Source organism: Lagopus muta, chromosome 11, assembly GCF_023343835.1.
Source record: "Lagopus muta isolate bLagMut1 chromosome 11, bLagMut1 primary, whole genome shotgun sequence".
Classification (NCBI taxonomy): domain Eukaryota; kingdom Metazoa; phylum Chordata; class Aves; order Galliformes; family Phasianidae; genus Lagopus; species Lagopus muta.
The window spans coordinates 19,543,858-19,563,074 of NC_064443.1; the positions used below are offsets into that span (position 1 = coordinate 19,543,858).

Here is a 19,217-nt window from a genome sequence, read left to right on the forward strand (position 1 = left end):
ACAGTAACAGAAGTTATCAAAAAGCAAAAGATCTACAAAGGTCAGTGCTTAGAGCAAACTTGAGACCTCAGGCTCTCAGCATGCCGTGTGCAGCCAGCAACAGGAGCGAGTGGGCACCTACAAGCATGAGGACAGACAAGTTTCAAAGAAACTTTTTTTTCCTAAAAGCTTAACTATTCACCACGAAGGAACCATATTAAGTAACCAGAGTAAGCGCTGAAGTTTTCCCTCGGCTGGGATAAAAAAAAAAGCAGCCCGGCAGTTCAGCAGAGCCGTGACACCTTCCGTTCTCCAATGCGGTTCATTCGGCGCCACCGAGCGCGGCCCGGCCGACCCCGACCCCCAGCGCAGCCCGCCCGCGGCGCCGCTACCTTGGCCGTGCGGAGCAGCAGCGTCCGCTCCCAGCGCATGGCTCCCGCCGGCACCCGCACGGCTCCGCCGCGGCGCCCCACCTGGCCTCGGCCCGCCCCGCCCCGCCCGGCTGCAGCGCCCGCCCCGCTGCGGGGCCCGTCCGGCCCGGCGGCATAAGCTGCAGCGGCCGCGCAGCCCCGGGCGGGCTGGGGAAACCCGACTCCGAGAATCGGCAGGCAGCGCTCGGCCGGGCGGAACCGGGCAGCGGCGGTGCCTGCCGGTCGCGCACCCCCGAGTGCCAGGGAAACAAACCCCGAGCGGGCCCCCAGGCTGCTCAGCGGGGCAGGAGGACGGCGCGCCTCCCTCTCCTTATTTATTCTTAGGACTTGGCCAGCTAGAAACAATTTCACTTTCGGTTCCAGGTCATGTTACCAGCACCTGCTCATCTACGGGACTGCTGTGTTTACCGTAGCTTAGCGGTTTTCTGAAAAGCAGACCCTAATATGGTGCCTCCATTGTACCACCTCTATTTAACGACGCAAAAACAAATACTCGTTTTGGCTTTTACAGATGCAGCGAGGAGCTCTGTAGCACGCTGGATGAGCAGGCTGATCCACGCCCCCCTCGCTGTCCAGCAAACAAGTGTTAGTGCTACACGTTTGTCTCCTTGGAGCCAGCAGCCTGATCAAAGCACTGGGCAGCATCCCGACTACTTACACAACTACCAGACAGTTCAGAGCTCACCCTCAAATGCAGAACACATTACCGTATCTGTCTGGAGAATATAAGCTTTACCAAATAACAACTATCAGAATTAACTGTATCCCTTCTCCAGTTCCAACATTTTATGTTCACCATTCCTGCAGCCCAGCATCACTGCATGCTGTGTGCAGTGAGGGTTCTTCCCAGCAGCTTGGCACTGGGGCTCTCTTCTGTTTCACCAAGAAGAACCAACTGGATGCACGGAACACTCAGCTGCCTTATTTTCTAGAGGAGTTCAGTTTGTCACTGTTCCAATATCTTCCTATGGTCTGGGAGGAAACAAAGATCTGTGTGCATCAGGCATACATGATCTAGACAGTGCCCACCAATTCCATGTGGCAGCACAGAGCTCCCTGTCAGCAGATCCTTACAAGCTGTAGCACACCACTCCATTTTCTGCTTTCCCAGCTTGCCATAAGTTGCAAAACAGCACACTGCAGACTCCTTTATTCAGTACACTACCACAATCTTATTACTCCTCTTAATTGCCTCACTAAATGAGTATGCTTTTTTTTTTTTTTTTTTTTTTTTTTTTTTTTTTAATTAATCTAAAGTAACTCTTTTTATACAGAAGCACTTTTGATCTTGGTGGCAGTAGAGGTGAGTGCCCGATCCCATGCCCAGTACCATCAACTCCTTGGCTGGGAGCTCACCCACAATACAGATTGACTCCAAGCAAAATTCGGCACATTCCAGTGCTGAGGAGCTAAATGGGACTTCAACGTTACTTTGCAATAAGCAGTTTCTACCAGCTTAATTTACTGCAAGTTGGATCTAAGTAACATCTGTGCATAATTACAATAAATTACACCATCAGTATACTCTATCCTCTCAGACAAGAGTTTTGTGGGAGGAAAAAGTCTGCAGAAACATTCTCTTTCTCCCTTTTAGCGTCAATCAACTTCAGCATATCTTCTCAGGTTGTTTTCCTATACTCATGACAAAAAATAAATCAGAAGAGCTGTGTTAGAATAAAACATCCTGGGTTAATTATTTTAGAATTATCAGCTGTGTGGACATTACTCTGGATGAACAAGAGCAGCTTTTTCCAATTAAAAAGTAAAGGAGCTCTGTTCTGGATCTGAACGGGGGCTTTGGGAAGACTCAGCACAATCAGGTCCCTCAGCACACCAGGAAGTGCTGCGACGCGTTATCGATTGAGGATGACTGGCAATCTGTCCTGAAAGTATGCTGGTGCACAAAATATTTAACGGTCAACGTTTGTACAGAAATAGGCATTACAGTCAACCAGAAATTCTCCCTTGCAGTACAGTTTGGTAGCACCCCCGAGTCAGTCCAAACAGGAAGCCTACCGGCCCCCACCAGCGGGGAGCTGGAGGCTGCTCTGGCACTGAGCTGCCCAGCGGACCGAATCAAGAGGACCAACTCCTTTCTCCTTCTCCCCATCGAACCTCCATTGGGTCTTCCCTTCTGTACAAGTGTTCCTCCATGCTCATTTCACAACCACTGCCCATACAGAACCTATGGTTTTGCCTTTTGGCTTTGCTAAAGACTAGACACGAATGTTCATTTCAGATGTGTCACCCCTCTACAGAAACCACTTCAGGATTTTACAAAGTTTTTCTCTGCTCTTTTTTTTTTTTTTTTTGAGAACAAACTGTCCAGCTGGCTGAGGGAAACAGCAGCACTCCAAACAGGTCTGCTTCAGGGAGACATCCTGCTCCTGCCCCCTCCACCCTCACGCAGAGCTTTAAAAGCGTGACTGCAATGCACTGTGCTACTTGGTATAGAAGAACATAGGGAAGCTGAAAAGGGAACGGGGACCATAAGAGCTGAGAGCAGCCCCGGATGCCATTAGTCATCTCCCAGTGACTAAGCCCTGTGCAGTTGTATAAACTAACTGCTAAAAAATGCAGGCATTTGTCCCACCCTGCTGTAGTTAAAGCAGTGCAAGTCATACCACCAGAAAGCTGTATGCCTTGGGTTCCCTGCCTGGGGATGAGCGCTGGCACAGGTGTGCTGCGGCTGCTGCAGGAGGGCCACAGCAGGAGACAGAAACCTCCCGCCTCAGGCAGCAGAGCGGGGACAGCAGTCTGCAGTGACAGACACGAGACTTCTTACTACACAGACCTGTAATTAAAGCACCTCATGGGAATAAAGATCAGAGTGGAGAAAAAAGAAAGACAGCCTTTCATGCTGACCACGTCTGCCGGCTCACGGCGCCTTGGAGGCCCGAGCCTGCCCTGCAGCCCATGGGCCTGGCCTGCACCCTCCCAGCCAGGGCTGCGAGGCACGGAGCTGCTGCCCTGAGCAGAGGCAGCAAGTGAGGCCCCACTGCTCGTCCTCTGCACTCCCACAACGTGCTTGGTGTTTATTAAAGCTATGTGCTATGTGCTTGGGGTGCCTAATTACTTTTGACCTCTCCCACGTCTCCTTATATTTTCAGCTAGATACAAAGCCATTTACTTCCTACCCTGATATGTTCAGTAGTGACTCTGAACAGCAAATTGGAAGGTTGTTTTAAGGCACTTTTTAAATTATATTTTCTGTGCCAAAAAGGCAAGCTTTAAGGGAAAAAAAGAATACTCACAAGTGGATGCAGACAAGCAGAACAGCTCTTGAGATCTCTGGAAATCAAAACAAAGATTAAAAAAAACAGTGGATCTTGGAACTGGAGAGCACTACTATAAAACAGGATCAAAATTATTTTGGAAAAGATCATACTCGAATGTTAAAATTGATCCAGTCTCCCATGTAAACACAGTCATGTTTTACAAAGAATTATCTCAGATGTCCCTTATGAGAGGTTCAGTACCAGAAGACTTCACTTTTCATTGCTCCTGGCTCTAATAAAATTGTAAAAACACTTCAGCAAAGGGAACAGATATTTTGTGATTCCACTCTTGTGAGCCTGGAGGAACTATTCACAGAAATGCCAAGTTGCAGTTCTAAAAATAATCTGATAGCAGATACAAATCAGTGAAACTGATCTCTGGCAGCTGATGTCCAACTGGGTAAGCCATTTCATTGCCATTTTAGAGTAATATTGTAAACAAGAAACACTGATCATTGATTTTTAGCTGCAGCAAAACAAGTAAAAGACTAGAAGTTCCCATCTCACAACACACAATCCATGATCCTGTGGCAGCCATGTGCTCTGTAGCCCCCATTAGGGGTAAGTCAGATCTGCCGGGCCAAATTACAATTTCTACTACTTGGAAGAGGACATTTTTTCTTATGCTTGGAGCAGCTGCGTACTCCGCAGTGTTACACTCCATTTTGCACAAAGTTTGTTCACAGTTTGCTTCTGATGCAAAAACCAAATGCTATAGAACAGGAGTTTGTTGGTTTTTCTTCCTTCCTACTTTGCTGTAAACCATGGCTGGTGAGAATTTAGTAAGGTCCATTCCATTTCCAATAAGCTCATTCCTGCTTATGTCAGTGTGGAATACAGTATATTATTTTCCTTTCTAAAACCAAACGGATGGCAAATTGCACTAAGTAGATTTAGAATAAATGTATCTTGATAAAGTTCAGGATCAAGTCCCTTGAGATTCAAAAAATTCCATGGGCAGGAAGATATCTGCACCAAAGGGGTGAGAAGTCACTTAAAACAAATGATTTTTTAAATTTATTTTTATCTTTCTTGATTCCACTCCAGTATGTTTGTGGTAACATCTCTTATTTTGAGGAGTCAAAACAGTAGAAGACCAGCATGTGTTCAATGAACCACACGGAGCAGAACCAATATTCTGGACGCTGCTGCAGTCTGTGCTGCATTAAGAACAAACCCAAAATTCACATTAGCTCTAGGAGTCCTGCACTTCATATGGAGCTGTGTCTTCAAAAGGTATGAGAGCAAGAATCTGACAAGAAACAGCTACAGAAAAACCACGACTCTTGATACAAAAACAGAGGTGTTAACCTCAGTTTCTCGTAATTACAGACATTTGGCTCTGTGTTTTCCCTCACTTCCCTCTATATCAGTGTTTGCACAGTGCAGAAAATGACCTCCATTAGGCTACAAAATGATTTTACATCTGCATTAAACCACTTAAATATACTTGCTTTTATGAAGCCATATATAGAATCCCTGTGAGGTATAGTGAAGATGCATATAAACACTGTGAATTACCGAGAGGCAAGCTCAACATATAAAATTAAATGTAATTGGCAGTCAGTAGTCAAATGTCATATGTCACCTCCCCTGCACACAGCATGCAGCACATGATTCTTCAGACAATGTCTGAGTCAAGGTGCTATCAGCCCTACAGTCAGGAGAGTAGACAGTGAACTGGATCCTGGAGGAACACAATAAGGATAAAGAATACTGCAAAATCTATTGTGGGTCCTGAATTATGGACAAAAAAAATACTACAAATTACACTGGCAATGTAGTAAGTCCTTTATGACCTATGGTTAAGGCAGTTTTTTCTAATACTTTGCTTCTTACAGGATGTTAAAAATTCACAGACTGGTTGAGGCTGTCCAGATTTCCACCTAATACAGATTGCTAGGTGGTTTCTGAGCATTTCCCAGGATGGAGATTCCACATATTACACCTTCTGATGTGTCTAGGAAGGTAATGAAAGCTTGGGCCTATACCCCTTTTTATCAGTCTGCTGCAGAATTGCCATACGTTTGATATTACCAACTCTTTGGTTCACTATACACGGCAAAGTATATTTTTATATCATTGCAAATCCTGAGTCTAGGCTGCTTCATGATCTAGATGTAATAGCAGATGTAAGGCAGGAGATTTCTGTTCATTCACCTTTAAACCGAGGACCAACAGAAGAGGCAAATACTGCTGCACTGAACCACCTGTACAGACACAACAGATCACTCACGTCTGGACTCAAAGAAGAGAGAACTACAGCCTGCCACCTCCCTCAGTAAGTGCCCAATGTGCACACAGTTCCTGCGCTGTGTAAAACACCTTCTGCCATGGCTTTGCTGCCAACAAGAATACAAAGGAAAAACAATGAAGAACAGGTCCAGCATGATTCCTTATGACACACTGTGCAGTTATCCTGCAGAATTTTATAGGCTGACTAAATCTTCAGGAACTACAGCTTTGCATTCTACTCATTCACAAAAAACTGCTAGTCACCATTGTCAGAAACTGTTTTGAGCAGTGCCTAAATCCAAACACACTCAAAACTGGCTAAGGAAAGCATAAGAACAGATGGATAGCTCAAGGATGTCTCGCTGTGTATTTTCCTGCAGCTCAATGGTTAGATCATAATTAGGATTTCTGAAAGACGTAAACAATCTTTGCTTGCAGGCAATTAATCCTCAAGATGGCGAGCAGAACATCCTGGCTATGGGGAAAAGAATGCAACGAAATGAAAAACGGCCCTGAAAAAATACAGTAAGGAAATCCAATCTCTTTGCCCATCTAAGATAACAACTGGAGCAAGGAACCAACACAGGCAACACCAAGAGGAAATGGCTTTACCCCTTACTCATAGCAGTTAAACAATGATGAGTGATGATTACTAAAACATTTGCACTCACATTAACTCTGCCAATCCAGAGCAACACACGTGGCTCTCAGCATTCCTGCGTGGCCAATGCATCTGCATGCTGCAGGAACGGGAGGAGATAGCAGATCTCCAGGAAAGGGCAGGCAGGTGAGCCACTAACCTCAGCAGAGCAACATTTCATAATACGTCTGTGCTGCCTTCTGGTCTTCTTAAAACCTACTTGCTGCCAAAGACCTCCCATTCTTGACCTTGAATTCACAAAATTTTTGCATTCAAAAGTAAATTTTTGAATGCAAAAGGAGTAAAGCCTGGTGGTCCAATTCAGTAATGGTTTCCCAAAGCTACAGGTTCGTCAATAAGAAAATGAGCAGTGCTAGCTGAATAAACAGGATGACAATGACAGCGTTATGGGCAAAGCAGGTCAACAGGAATGAATAACACAATCTGAACAGAAAAATAGGAAGGAACTGAACTGTATGCAGGGACTTGCAGGAATCTGATTTTTGAGGTGAAAGAGGACGACACAATAAAAATATGGCCAGAATAACATTAATGGATGTTTATTTTAGCAGCTGCAGACTTTTAATCAAGTGCAGACTGCCAATCAGGACAGAAGTTACAATAATAAGGATAGGAAATGAGGTAAAGCTGAACAAAAAGTTAAGTGTAGATACTGGGAGGAGAGGATAGATTTAGAAACAAGTTTACACAAGCTTTTATCTGAAAATAACTATGTAAAATGATTTTCTCCCTTCCTTCTACAAACACATTCTGGTTTCCCCAGAATGCTCAAATCACATCTCATTAACTTACAGACAAAACTACTGTTAGTACTTCCCGAAGAGTACTGTTTATTTTTCTCATGCTTGAAGCTGCTATCTGAAAAAATACAGATTATTACTGCATCTGACATATACACGAATAAAGAAAAGAGTCGACCATTCAGACGTCTGGAGTGTGGGAAGACAAACATCTCTCCATGACCACTGCACAAAACTGCCGTACTGAGAGCAGGACCCGCCTCTTCTCAAGGGGTTTTCCACTGCTAAAAGCTCACATGCAAGTCACCATCACATACTTATTCTAATGAGCCTGTGTATTTGAGCACAACTGTCACTTCTTTTTACTTTTCAGCTGTATTTTCTGAAGACACAACGCAGAGTGCGACTGTAACCAATATTTCAAAGTTGACTGAAACAACATTTTACAGTAAAAGATAAATATTTCACAACACGGGATTCATGTTTCTTGTGAACACATTTCTCTGTCATTCCTACATATAATCTCTTGACATACTGTTCCCTTATTTAAGCCTTTCTAATGTAACATACACACAGCTAATATTACACTTGCTAGAGAGCTATGCAAAAGAGTTGGCCCCAGAGATTCTTTTCCTGTGCAAACACAGCCTGCTGTTCAGCCCTAAGTGCTGCAAAGGTACTCCTACACTTAACCCATAATGTCGCTCAAAGCAGCAAACTGAACACACAAGAAGCAGCAGTGTAGGAAGGGCAGTTTGCAGCGCAGGGAATGGACCCGCATGTGGCACGTGCCTTCTGGCATCTGAAAGGAAAGTGCATGCAGTGTGACTACAAGGAGGTGGCTGCACTGAAGGGAGGAGAGGGCAGGTACCAGCAGAACAAGGCAGCAGAGTCCTGGTCCATACCAAACACCGCACTCAGTAAACACTGAAGTCAGCACACTCCTTTCAGTATTTCCATGATTCCTGATTTGGAACTCCACCTAGAGACATATCGCACTCATGGTAGCACACACATTGCTGTTAGCATCTCCATTACCCAATGCCAAAAGCTTCTCCTAACTACAGTGACAGCAAACTGCCCAGGTCTGATGCAGAAGGCAAGAACGCGGTACCCTATTCTAATCATTTTTCCCTCCAGCTCTCAAGGGGTGATGCATTAGCCTGATGTTACAGATGCCAAGATGCAAAGTACACAGATCTATCAAAATGAAACATGGAATAAAAAACACTCTTTCTTACTGTCCTCTGTCTTCACTGTTGTCTGAAGCACTTCATCTCCACATTTCCAACATAGCTGTGCTCAAGAGCCACCTGTGCATCACTTGCATTATGGACAACGATGAATGCAGTAAGTACACATCCCAGCATAGGAGATCCAGATCTTCCCAGAGGAATATAGTGAGTGTGCTAAACACATGTGATTAGACATACATGCTTCCAGCACAACTGCAATACGATACAATTTCTCAAGGTCTTCTGCAGATAACAAATCTCAGGTCAACATCCATCTATGGCAAAGGCATAACATCAGCATCCCGTATTTCTGGCTTTTTGTTTGCTTGTTTGTTTTTTCCAAATGCTGGAGTCACAATGCAAGGGGAAGCTAACTGCAGCAACTTCAAAAGAATTATCTTCTATTTGCACCAGAGATCAGTCTTAAATTCCTTACTGTTTCCTCTTCGGTATTTAATAAATGTGGGGGAAATACAGCTCACTTTTTTAACTAAGGCTTGTGACACAGCTGCACCTGGCTATAGGGCTAACCAAGACCAAAGAAAACTACTTATTTATTTCTGAAGGTCATTGACTCCATGAGAAGGTGTTTTCTCTTCTTTTTTTCACCTGAAGTAAAACTTGAATCTGCAGTTTGTTTACTACTTCCTGACAACACATTTTGCACAGTCAGAACAGCAAAACATCATATTTAAAAAGCTGCCAGTTCAACATCTCCCTGATACCAGGCTGCATGCACGAGCCTCTTCCTTCATAGTTCCCTGCATTACACACACCAAACCCCCAAATGAGAAAAAACAGAGCGCTCCAAGGAGCAGCACCGTGTTTGATCTGCATGGATTGCAGCAGTCACTCAGACAAAAGCCTTCTTCAAGCTTCCCAGCTTCTGAAGTGAAGAAAAGTTATATAAATTTATATATTTATATTTTATATAAATTTACCAACAGAGGAAAATGCAGCATTTCCACGGCTAATGCTACAAAATGAGGTCAAGTTCTGGAGATCTGAACAGAGCAGCCAAATAAGATGACTGACGCCATTCTAAGGAGGATGCCCCGTGCTCCTCTTACCTTTGCTGGCTCACAGAAGTCCCTCTGGCAGCACACAGAGGTGCAGCAGCACCACATCAACATCCCCGCATTCCCCCCCGCCCCGCTCCATGCGCCTGCAGGGCTGGGGGAGCTGTGGGCATCGCCCTGCAGCCGACATCACTGCCTGCCGAGCCCCTGCGCTGCTGCAGCAAACTGTCATGCTCAAGCTGTGAGCCTCTTCTGCCCGAGTATTTGCTTTAGATGCACAGAAGGGCCGGGTCTGCTGGATTTAAAGCTACAGGGCTTTCCATTCCACGTTCTACACATGGCACTATTTTAAAACTGCACATTTGAGCCTATAAGTTGGACAGCATGACAGACAGACAAATCAGCAGCAAATCAACAGAACCAGGATGACACGTTCCTCGGCACACAGAAAGCAGTTCACTTCATAAGCAGAGTTAAAAACAGATTCAAAGATGCACGAGAGGACACAAATCCAGCTATAAACCATATGTTCTATTCGTACCACCACAGAAACACTGCTATTTAAGAAATCACTAAAGAAAAATTTCAGGAGACGTTTGTGATCTTCCGAGAGGAAGGAACTCTACTAAGGAAGCAGTTGTCATATAAGGGATCAAGTACGAAACAGAGACAGCAACAGCACTGTAACCTTAGCTGTCCTTGGTGCAAGAAGAAACTGCACTGACTGTGTCAAAGGAAAGGTGCCTCGCTGTGCTGTGCAGAAGCTGTAAAGCAAACGTGCATCACCCGTCTGTAACCACTTGAGCTCTGACCCTCACCTGCAGTTACCATAAGTCCTGCTCCTTCAGACTCACTTTTGAAAAGCCATCACCTCACGGCTTCTCCTCCCCTTGCTCTTCACTGCTGTCTCATTAACATTTTCTGTTTGTAGCAAATATTACTATTATTTGCCCAGGACAGAGATGGATGGTCTCAAAGGTAAGCTCTGTGTAACTTGAGTTGGACATCTTCAAAACCATTAATTCAGAATACCCATGCAGCATGCTTTCAGGGCTTCAGGAACCAACAAAACCAGAATGCAAATTGGCCTGTAGAAGTTGCTGCGGTTGGGTTTGGGGCTTTTTTTCCCATTCTCTTAACTTGCAGCAATGCACAGATTATACATAAATATGATCCCATACTTTTAAAGTCCAGTCCCTTCTGATAGGATCAAATTCTGTGCTGAAATGTTAATTCATAGGGTATGAATTAGTACCAGCAGTATAAGCGAGGAGAAAACCTTTGACTGACTCAAAACACAGGCAGTGTGGAAGAAAATATTCTTAAGAGCACAATTCAGTTTTTAGTGGGGGCCAGAACAAGAGGAAAAACAGCTGAAAAACCATGCTTTTGAGCTATACTGGTATCTCAGACGACATTTCTGGAAAAGCAAGTATATCTTAAAGGGCACTTAGACACAAATGGCAAATAAAAGCATCACATGTAGAAAGAGCAATACAAAGTCTGATCTATGGCAGAAGATAGACACCACTGATGTGGAGATACCAGAAGTTGTTCACACAAAAGCATTTCCTGGAGATTTCTGTCAGGTTAGAGAAAAAGACACGAAGAGTGAAGGGCGGAGGAAAAGGAAAAAGGAAGCTGGCAACTAACACAGACGCAGTGAATTTTGTGACCAGGCTGCACAGAGCCACCAAACTGTAACACGTGGAACGGGTCTCCAGCACAGATTCGTGTTCTGCAGTAGAGTTCACAATCATTTTGCCAAAGATGAACAGGCAGCAACAACAAATATCAGCATTGGTGCATCAGTAAATGCCTCCTCCTGACCCCACTCTGCAATACTTTGCTACCACACGCCCTGCTCCGAAGCCATGCCCTGTTCAACACGACTGCATGCTGGGTAGAGTCCCTTTTTTAAGGGACTGCTTCACGGTTACACGGTAGATCTCATTCCAAATGAACATCTATACTGAGAAACCTTCAGATTTCTTTTATGTATTAATAATAGTGGATCCCATCTAAGAGACACGAAAGGGAAGACTGGAACACTGTGTACAAAGAACATCCGTCACCTTACTTAAGAGCAATTTATGTTGGCTAAAATCTACTCAATTCACAGGAATTCCACTGCAATTTACAAAGACCGTTTCATGATGTAAAGCAACATACAAACCTAAGAAAATACATGCAGATGGACTCATCATTTCATTTACTGTGATTGGACAGCCCTTGCAAGTTTTACAGAGCAATAAAAACAAACAAACAAACAAAAATCAAGCTCATAGGCTGAGCATCACCTGGAGGGATGGGAGAGAGGCACATTGGCTTTTTGTGGCTGGCTTAAAAACTTGTGGAGATTAGATGCTCATATGACCCTTGTAACAAGATGAGAGCTCTTTCAAAGACCAAAACAGAATTTTAGGGAAAAAATAACACAGATCCACACATCCGGTGAAATGTGAATTTTGCCAAACATCAAACAATGCAAAACATCAAGTAAGACAGCAAGAAAACAGTGGAAAATTTGAAAGCTGATTTGCAGTCATACCATTCCTGTGCTGTCCCCTATGCCAGTGCTCAGACTGTGACGAAAACGTGATGTCCACTGCCCACCAGCCCAGAGTACCTCACATACGTGAGTATCTCTGGATTCCTGGGGTGCCCACTGCACTGACAGCATAAGCAGCTTCAGCAGGTTCCTCGCAACAAAAATGTAAGAGCTACATCAGTGAGATTGAAAAAATGAGGTCACAAGCAACAGTTGTAGGGAACAAAAAACCTTGAAGCAGCAGCAGTCTACAGAGGCAGAACACAATTACCAGAAAGAAACTAGGCCAGCACCATAGCGAGGCATCCTTAATTTGGCTCCAGGTGCTCAGCACACACCAGCAGCAGGGAGCTCATGACGGTCTCACTGAAAATCCATGCCAGGTTCCCGGGGCACAGCACCGAGCACAGCCAGTTGGCTGCCTGCCTGCAGTGCAAGGGCTCCTTATCTGGTGTCCCTTTCTGGGGCTGCACCAACAGTGAACATCAAGGCCACAGATATCCAGAACCCGTCAGGGGCAGGGGAAAGACAACTAACCTGCATGCAGCTGAGGCCAAGAACTACAGAACGTGAAGCTGAGTGCCAGTTCTGCAGATGCGTCACCAGTGGTGCTGAGCAGTACTGCAAGGCCCACAGTACTGTGGGCAAGTTTAAGAGAAAATTCTCATTTGCTAGTTGATTTGCTAATTTATTATACATGCAATATATAAAAATATGTTGCATAGTACATATATAGCACATACATACATGCACTGCCACAAAATTTGCCCTTGTTATCTAGAGCTTTATATGGACTCCTATGCAGTGAAGAGTTAACAGCCAAACACTATTCCTGAATTAACAATCTCAGTGATACAAAAATGTTGCGCCAGGCTCTCTGGTTAACTATGAGGTGAGTAATAAGTTCCGGCACTCTGCAGATGTCTTGGCTTGATCCACAACAATGCCAGAACTGAAAACCAATGGCCTGCTGTGTGCTCACTGCCCGAGGCACAAGGCCTAACATCACTTTGCCACTCTTGTTAGCATATACAAATTTGCAAAATTATGTGTGATTTTAAAAGCAACAGTAACCTGGTGGTATAAGGTTCTGCTTGTATCAGAAGCACTTTAAGACAATGGATTATTTAACCTTTTAATTTCAGTTCTGAGGCTACAAAGTCACTGCACAGAACTGCTGATCCCCTCCTCTGAAAATACCCACTGGGAAAAAGTTAGCAATGACTTTCTCTGCCTTCTATCGATTTATTTCATTCAGACTATGGTCTGGTATAGGACTATTGGCAGCTTCTTGCCTGTTTTAATCGCCTTAAGATAAACAGTCCATCACTTCCTCACATGCTCTTCCAAAAGGCACTGCAATGTTTCTACAAGCACTTATCAAAAAATTTAAGAAGGAAGGCAGAGGACAGATACCGCATCGGTAGCACTGATGTGAAGTGCAAAAATTTCAGTTATAACACTGTAGATATTTCAGCAAAGCATACCATACTGAATCTCCAGGAGGAGCCCAGAGCGAGCTATGCTGATGCCACTGACAACTGAAGTCATGCCCAACCACAACCTGCAGCTAGTGTTGTCGTTAGCCAGCAGATGGCTCCAATTACTGGTTTAGGGATTACATTTGCGTATGAGGATGCTCTTCATCCTTTAGGAAACTGGCAACACTACGGACATTTTACAAGAAATGTTACCTTGCGTTGCTCTGCAACAGAGTGGTGCATGCAGTAATAATGCTCTGGGCAATCTGAGGCACAGGCACCCTGACCCCACACACCACCCCAACTGCCTTGGAACCTGCTGGAGGTTCCTTCCAACCCCTACGATTCTGTGATTCTGTGGGGCATGGCCCAAGGATAGCTCAAGTGACCCTGTCAGGTTGGGACCCAGCAAGTGGCTGCCAGCACATCCACCCCAGCATCACTAGCCCACTTGCTATCTCTCTGCTTACCTGAAAGCAGAGACCCTCCTCATAAGAAGTTTGTAACCTACAGATGAGTAACAGCGCAATGGGCATTTCTAGAACTGTTGTAAGCCCTGGCTGCGAGCAGACTGCTATGGCTGCCTGCTGGGTGCCATGCCTCACTGAGCATGGCCACAGCCCTCACCTCCCACTGCCCTTGCCGGCTGACACTGCCAATGGAGAAGTGCTGAGCACATGCAGATACTCACCCGCAATCAGTTCCAAACTTTGGGACACTTTCTGTCCATGCTAGTGAACACAAAGGGAAGTGGGAAGATGCATTCAGCTCCTGGAATATTATTTAATCAGACCTACTCTCTCAAGAGTAGGCTCTCAAGAGCTAACAAATCAGACAGGCAGTTGTCGGCAACCACTGTAATTTTTCAGCATAATATGCCATCTTAGCTCTGATCCAGAGTTTAAAAACACCAACACTGTGAATTCCTCCTCTGCCTCACAGAGAGGGAAGGACAGGTGGGAAGGAGGTACAGAAAGTCAAGGCACAAAGAACCCCAGGTTCACAGCGGGGGTCTGGAATCAGAACTGAAGAGCATCCAGCTCTGCAGATGCCAGAGAACAAGCCTGGAGTGCAGAGGAAGGCACCCAGAACCTGCAGTGCCAGTTAAAGCCCAGCCTGTAAGGGAAGAAACTGAGCCCTTCCTGCCCCGCAAGAGCTTGGCTAATGCTGTGCAGAGGGCTGCAGGTCTGAATGCGCATATAATACCTCAGATCCTCTTTCACAGCTCTTAAGTGCTATTTATTTATTTAAAGTCTACAGAATTCTCTTTTCCCAACATGATAGAAAGCAAAATAAAGACTGTCAGCACACTGTGTAACACCACTATGGTTCAGCAGAAGCCACAGTCAAGGAGAAATGCCCACTCTGTGTAAAGCATTAAGTTTACCAGTAAAGCTGCAACCTAAAAATGGAAAATTTGCAAGCAGCCTTGGTGTTCCATTTTTCAGTACCGCTGGCACGCATATCATCATAGAGTCTAATGTAATCCTGATACAGAACCCACACGCTCCCTTTCTGCTGTGCTTTCCCCAATAACAACATGGAAAGGCAGACAGCTGTAGTTCAAGCTGCTTCAGTTTCCTTTTAACCACATCGTAGATTTCAGCTATGTTGGATATCTATCTACTAAAATGATTATTTCTGGTTATCACATTGTTAACAATTTCTGACTGTGCAAAAAATTTCCTTTTCACACCTTCTTCTTAATAAAAGATTAGGAAAAAACCAAACCAATCAAAAATATCTTCTCAGCATTTGCTAAGCATCTTGCTGGTTTAGCTTTTAGCATTCAAGGCCTGACTTCCCTCAAAGTGTCAATAAAGAACCCAGCTGACACATTGAGCTGCTGCACGTTAGTTGCATTTGAAAACATGAGTTGTTCCGATCGCTGCAATGGCAAGGCAAGATGCATGTGCCAGAAGCTGAAGTCTGTAGATCAACACTGAGGATGATGCGTGTTGTTCTCAGCTTGCAATGAAAACAGGAAGATGCGGAGATATTTGGAATTTGCAAAACCTCTACAAAAATCCTAATGATAGAAAGGCCAATGAAACTCAGTGCACAAAAGCAGCAAGTCCACCTTTTAGAACTGCATATAGAAGTGCATAAAGTAAACTCTTGATGAGTTACACAGTCAGAAGGAACATCGAACGTACTGGGGGCGAGGAAAGCAGATCCCCATGAGCCATAAATGAATGCAAATACACTGAACAGAAAGCTCCTTCATTCCAGAACACAGAACCAAGATGTGAATGCGAACTGTGAACAGGGTCACTGATCGCATGGATTAATTGAAACAAAAGAAAATGGTGTTGCTCTTGCAGGTTTCAGAGAGAGTATTGAATAGAATGTGGACTGCGTCTCTGCCCATGCTCTGGGTCCATAATGTGCAAGAAGCCGCCAATGTCAGCAACTGGCACACAACAATCCCTACTTATTCCCTTATTTAAAAAACAGAATAATAATTTGAACGATTTCTTTGATTGATCTGGGAGTCACGAGCTCTGATAAACTTTGTTCAATGGTAATTCTATCCAGAAGTTTATGAAACTACATCATTCTGGATGTACTCAAGCTTAACCCAATGAGAGAAAGTAGGAAATTCTATCCCTTCCCACAGAGTACAAAAGCAATTGGCTATCACAGAAACTAGCATCTGTGTTTGATTACTTTCAGGTTATTTTTGTCTTCTTCATCAGTCTTCCCCAAATTAGCATCCCTTTACTTCCCCCAAATAAACACTGCTCTACAGCTTAGAGCATATATGATCTTAAATCCAAAGTGGTACGTTACCAATGGAGAAGAAACTGTCAATGGGATCTTTGGAACCGAGTTCTTGACAAAGCTTGAAGCATTAACTTTTTCATTTCTCTTTGATTTATTTGATTAAAAACCTTAAAATACTATGAGCTGCTCAGCAAGATATTACTCTTCCATCTCTTTTCACTGGTCTGAATCCTATGTTGCTCCTACTGCTAGCACCGAATTACAGCATTGCTTTTTGCGCACAGATGCCTAAGAAATATATCATCTATAGCTCTGTCCTTTTAGACAGCAGCCTTGTTCCAAACACTCTTATCTGTCTCAAGAGCAACCTACCTTCACTCTTAGAGTCAAAAGTCACAGGGAGCATTCCCTGAACCTAAAGAACTGCTTCCTCATTGAGAAGCTTCACTCTCAGCTCAGCTGTGCGCAGCAGGAAAGCTGGACCTGTGTTCTACTTCTCCTTGGAACCTCTGTGCTTCTGCTTGTTTATTAAATTCCAGCTTGGAGCGTAAGAATGTATCCTAGGTCTGCCAACCAGCCTCTAGGAAGAAGAGCAGACGAGAGTTCCCCAGGAACTCTGGCTCCCCTTTCCTGAGCCCTATTCCCACTGACCCTTCTCCAGTGGGCGTCCTGTTTTGCCCCTTGATGCTCCAGATGCTCTGAATTAACTTGCACTCTTTTTGTCTCAAGTTTCAGCCTCCCATTGTGAGGACGTACTGATTTATTAGAACACTTCCATTGCTCTGGAACTTTCCCTTTCCCCTGCTGCCCTCTCACTGTTTTGAAATTGTTAGGGTGGTTCTTTTTTGTTTGCTTGTGTTTTTAAAAAAAGATTTAATTCCCATTTGGGTTGTGGTCTTAAGACTGTCTCACAGGAAAGGAAATCTGTCTAGCAGTGATATTGTTCAGGATATAACTGAACTACAGATCTGCTAGAAATGAGCTTCTCTGCCCTATTTTAACAGCTATCTTCCCTGGATAATGCCAAAGCTTCCCATCGATAACATCCAGCTAGTTTAATAGCCTGGTTAACGTGAGGAAGCTGCAGCACTGTAAACAGCAATGACAAACCATGCTGAACAATAAGGCACTGTTCAGAGCTGATTCTTCTTGGTGGCTTTGGTGAAAGTGGAATGTCAAAACAGTATTGAAAATACAAGCAGAAATAAAAACAATGTTTTGTTTTACAAAAAAGAAAACCCCACAACTCAATATCATTTTTGACAACCAAGATGTAATTCTTCCTTGCAGATGACCTACAAAGGGGCTTTTTTTAAACATGCAGCCCTGTGCTATTTTTTTTTTCCACTGACAGTTTATAAAACCACACACATAACACGTCCTCTCTGCTACATCAATTCTTCCCTTTACCCCACATATTCCTCGTGCAATATGAATAGCAGAAATTCTGGTCTTTCCCAATCTTGTGGAACAGTACTGAAGACCCAGACAGGAGAAGATAAACTGATGACACAATAAAGCTGAATGTTTAAAATCGTAATTATTAGTTACCAAAACCGAGTATGTTCCTCATTCCCCCCGAATAAATTCACAAATAAAAAGCTGAAACTAGAGAGACTGAAAGTAATGCCTCCTTTTCAGTAGCTCAGTTATCACCTAGCTTTTGTACCAGTTCTCCAGGCACTTTAGCCTGGCTTTGATAATGCCCAGTATAAAACTAAAAACTCATTTCCTGTAAGTTCCAAAAAGCAAAAATGAGACAAACTGAGCTCTTTCCACTTTCAGCTCACTTAATTTTTGGAAGCAGCTCTACGTTCAGGGCTACCAACAGAACAGAAAAAAAGTATTGTACAACAGAAAGAAAATAACTGAAATGCTTTTAGCATTCTCACTTCTCTTTGTGCCAACAATGCAGCTCTGTCCTCCGGGAGCGACGCGCGCCCAACACAGATGTCATTCTCCATCGCCATCCCTGCGAGCTGCCAGCCCCGCGCCCACACTGCAGCCAGCCCTGCCTGGCCCCGGCACCAACAGAGCCCTCATTGGGCAGAGTGAGCAGAAAAGAGAAAGGCAGCCAAGTGCAGCAGCACAGCACGGACGGGCGGGCAAAAATCACTGCTAATGCTCTCTGCAACCTGGGGATTTAGGAAGTTTCTATAGTCTGAGAGAAGGAAAGCACTATGAGATTTGCCACCATTTTTCTATTGAAGAACTGATTTGAAATGCGTGATTTTGAAGTCAACCAAAATACCTCTTGTGAAACCAGGATTCGCGGGTAGACGTTCCAAAAAAGTGCATTTCTGTTTTGAAGAATTGGGCATTTCATGGAACGGAATATTCTGATAAAACACAATCATTACATGCAAAAGAGATCTTCAGCAATGTTAAAAGCTGACCTTAGCCAACCTCTGCCACTCACACCGCCCACCAAACGCGCCGAGCAGCCAGCTGTGTGCTGTGCTGTGCCCTGTGCTGGAGCCCAACCTCACAGCTCCCTGCAGGACATCACCAGAACCAGGCAAACTCTGACCACAGCCTTACACAAAGCCATTCAAACTGCAGCTCCCTGGGGAATCTCTCTCCCAGCATGAAATCTTTACCCACACAGTAAGAACAAATATTTAACAGTACGTCAGCAGTGCAAACTGCAGTTTTCTTAAGTTTAGTACTGAACCTAGGCTAGGAAACAAACACAGCTAACTACTGAACAACAGCAGAGGAAAAAAATAATAAAAAAAAAATTAAAGGGACAGAAGACCTTTAATGTTATTCCTCTGCTGTTGCAATAGGCAGCAGCTAGCGAACTGAACTTCAAAAAGCAAACTCTAGCAGCAGCAACTAACAAAGCATGAATCCCAGCCTCCCACCCACGACCCTGCT

General features: G+C 44.2%; 1 protein-coding gene across 12 annotated transcripts in view; it reads right to left on the reverse strand.

Annotated features, from left to right (window-relative positions):
• The window catches only part of TMCC1 (transmembrane and coiled-coil domain family 1), a 105,754-nt gene that overhangs the window by 10,359 nt on the left and 76,178 nt on the right, over positions 1–19,217 (reverse strand). The window contains exon 3 of one of the 12 annotated variants that reach the window (XM_048957451.1): positions 3,665–3,701. The exons of 9 other annotated variants lie outside the window; for them this stretch is intronic. In XM_048957451.1, coding sequence (XP_048813408.1) covers positions 3,665–3,701 — 37 coding nt within the window. Of the gene's footprint in view, positions 1–371; positions 448–3,664; positions 3,702–9,629; positions 19,159–19,217 lie in introns of those variants that run through there. 2 more of the 12 variants (XM_048957450.1, XM_048957453.1) reach the window with 2 other exon arrangements.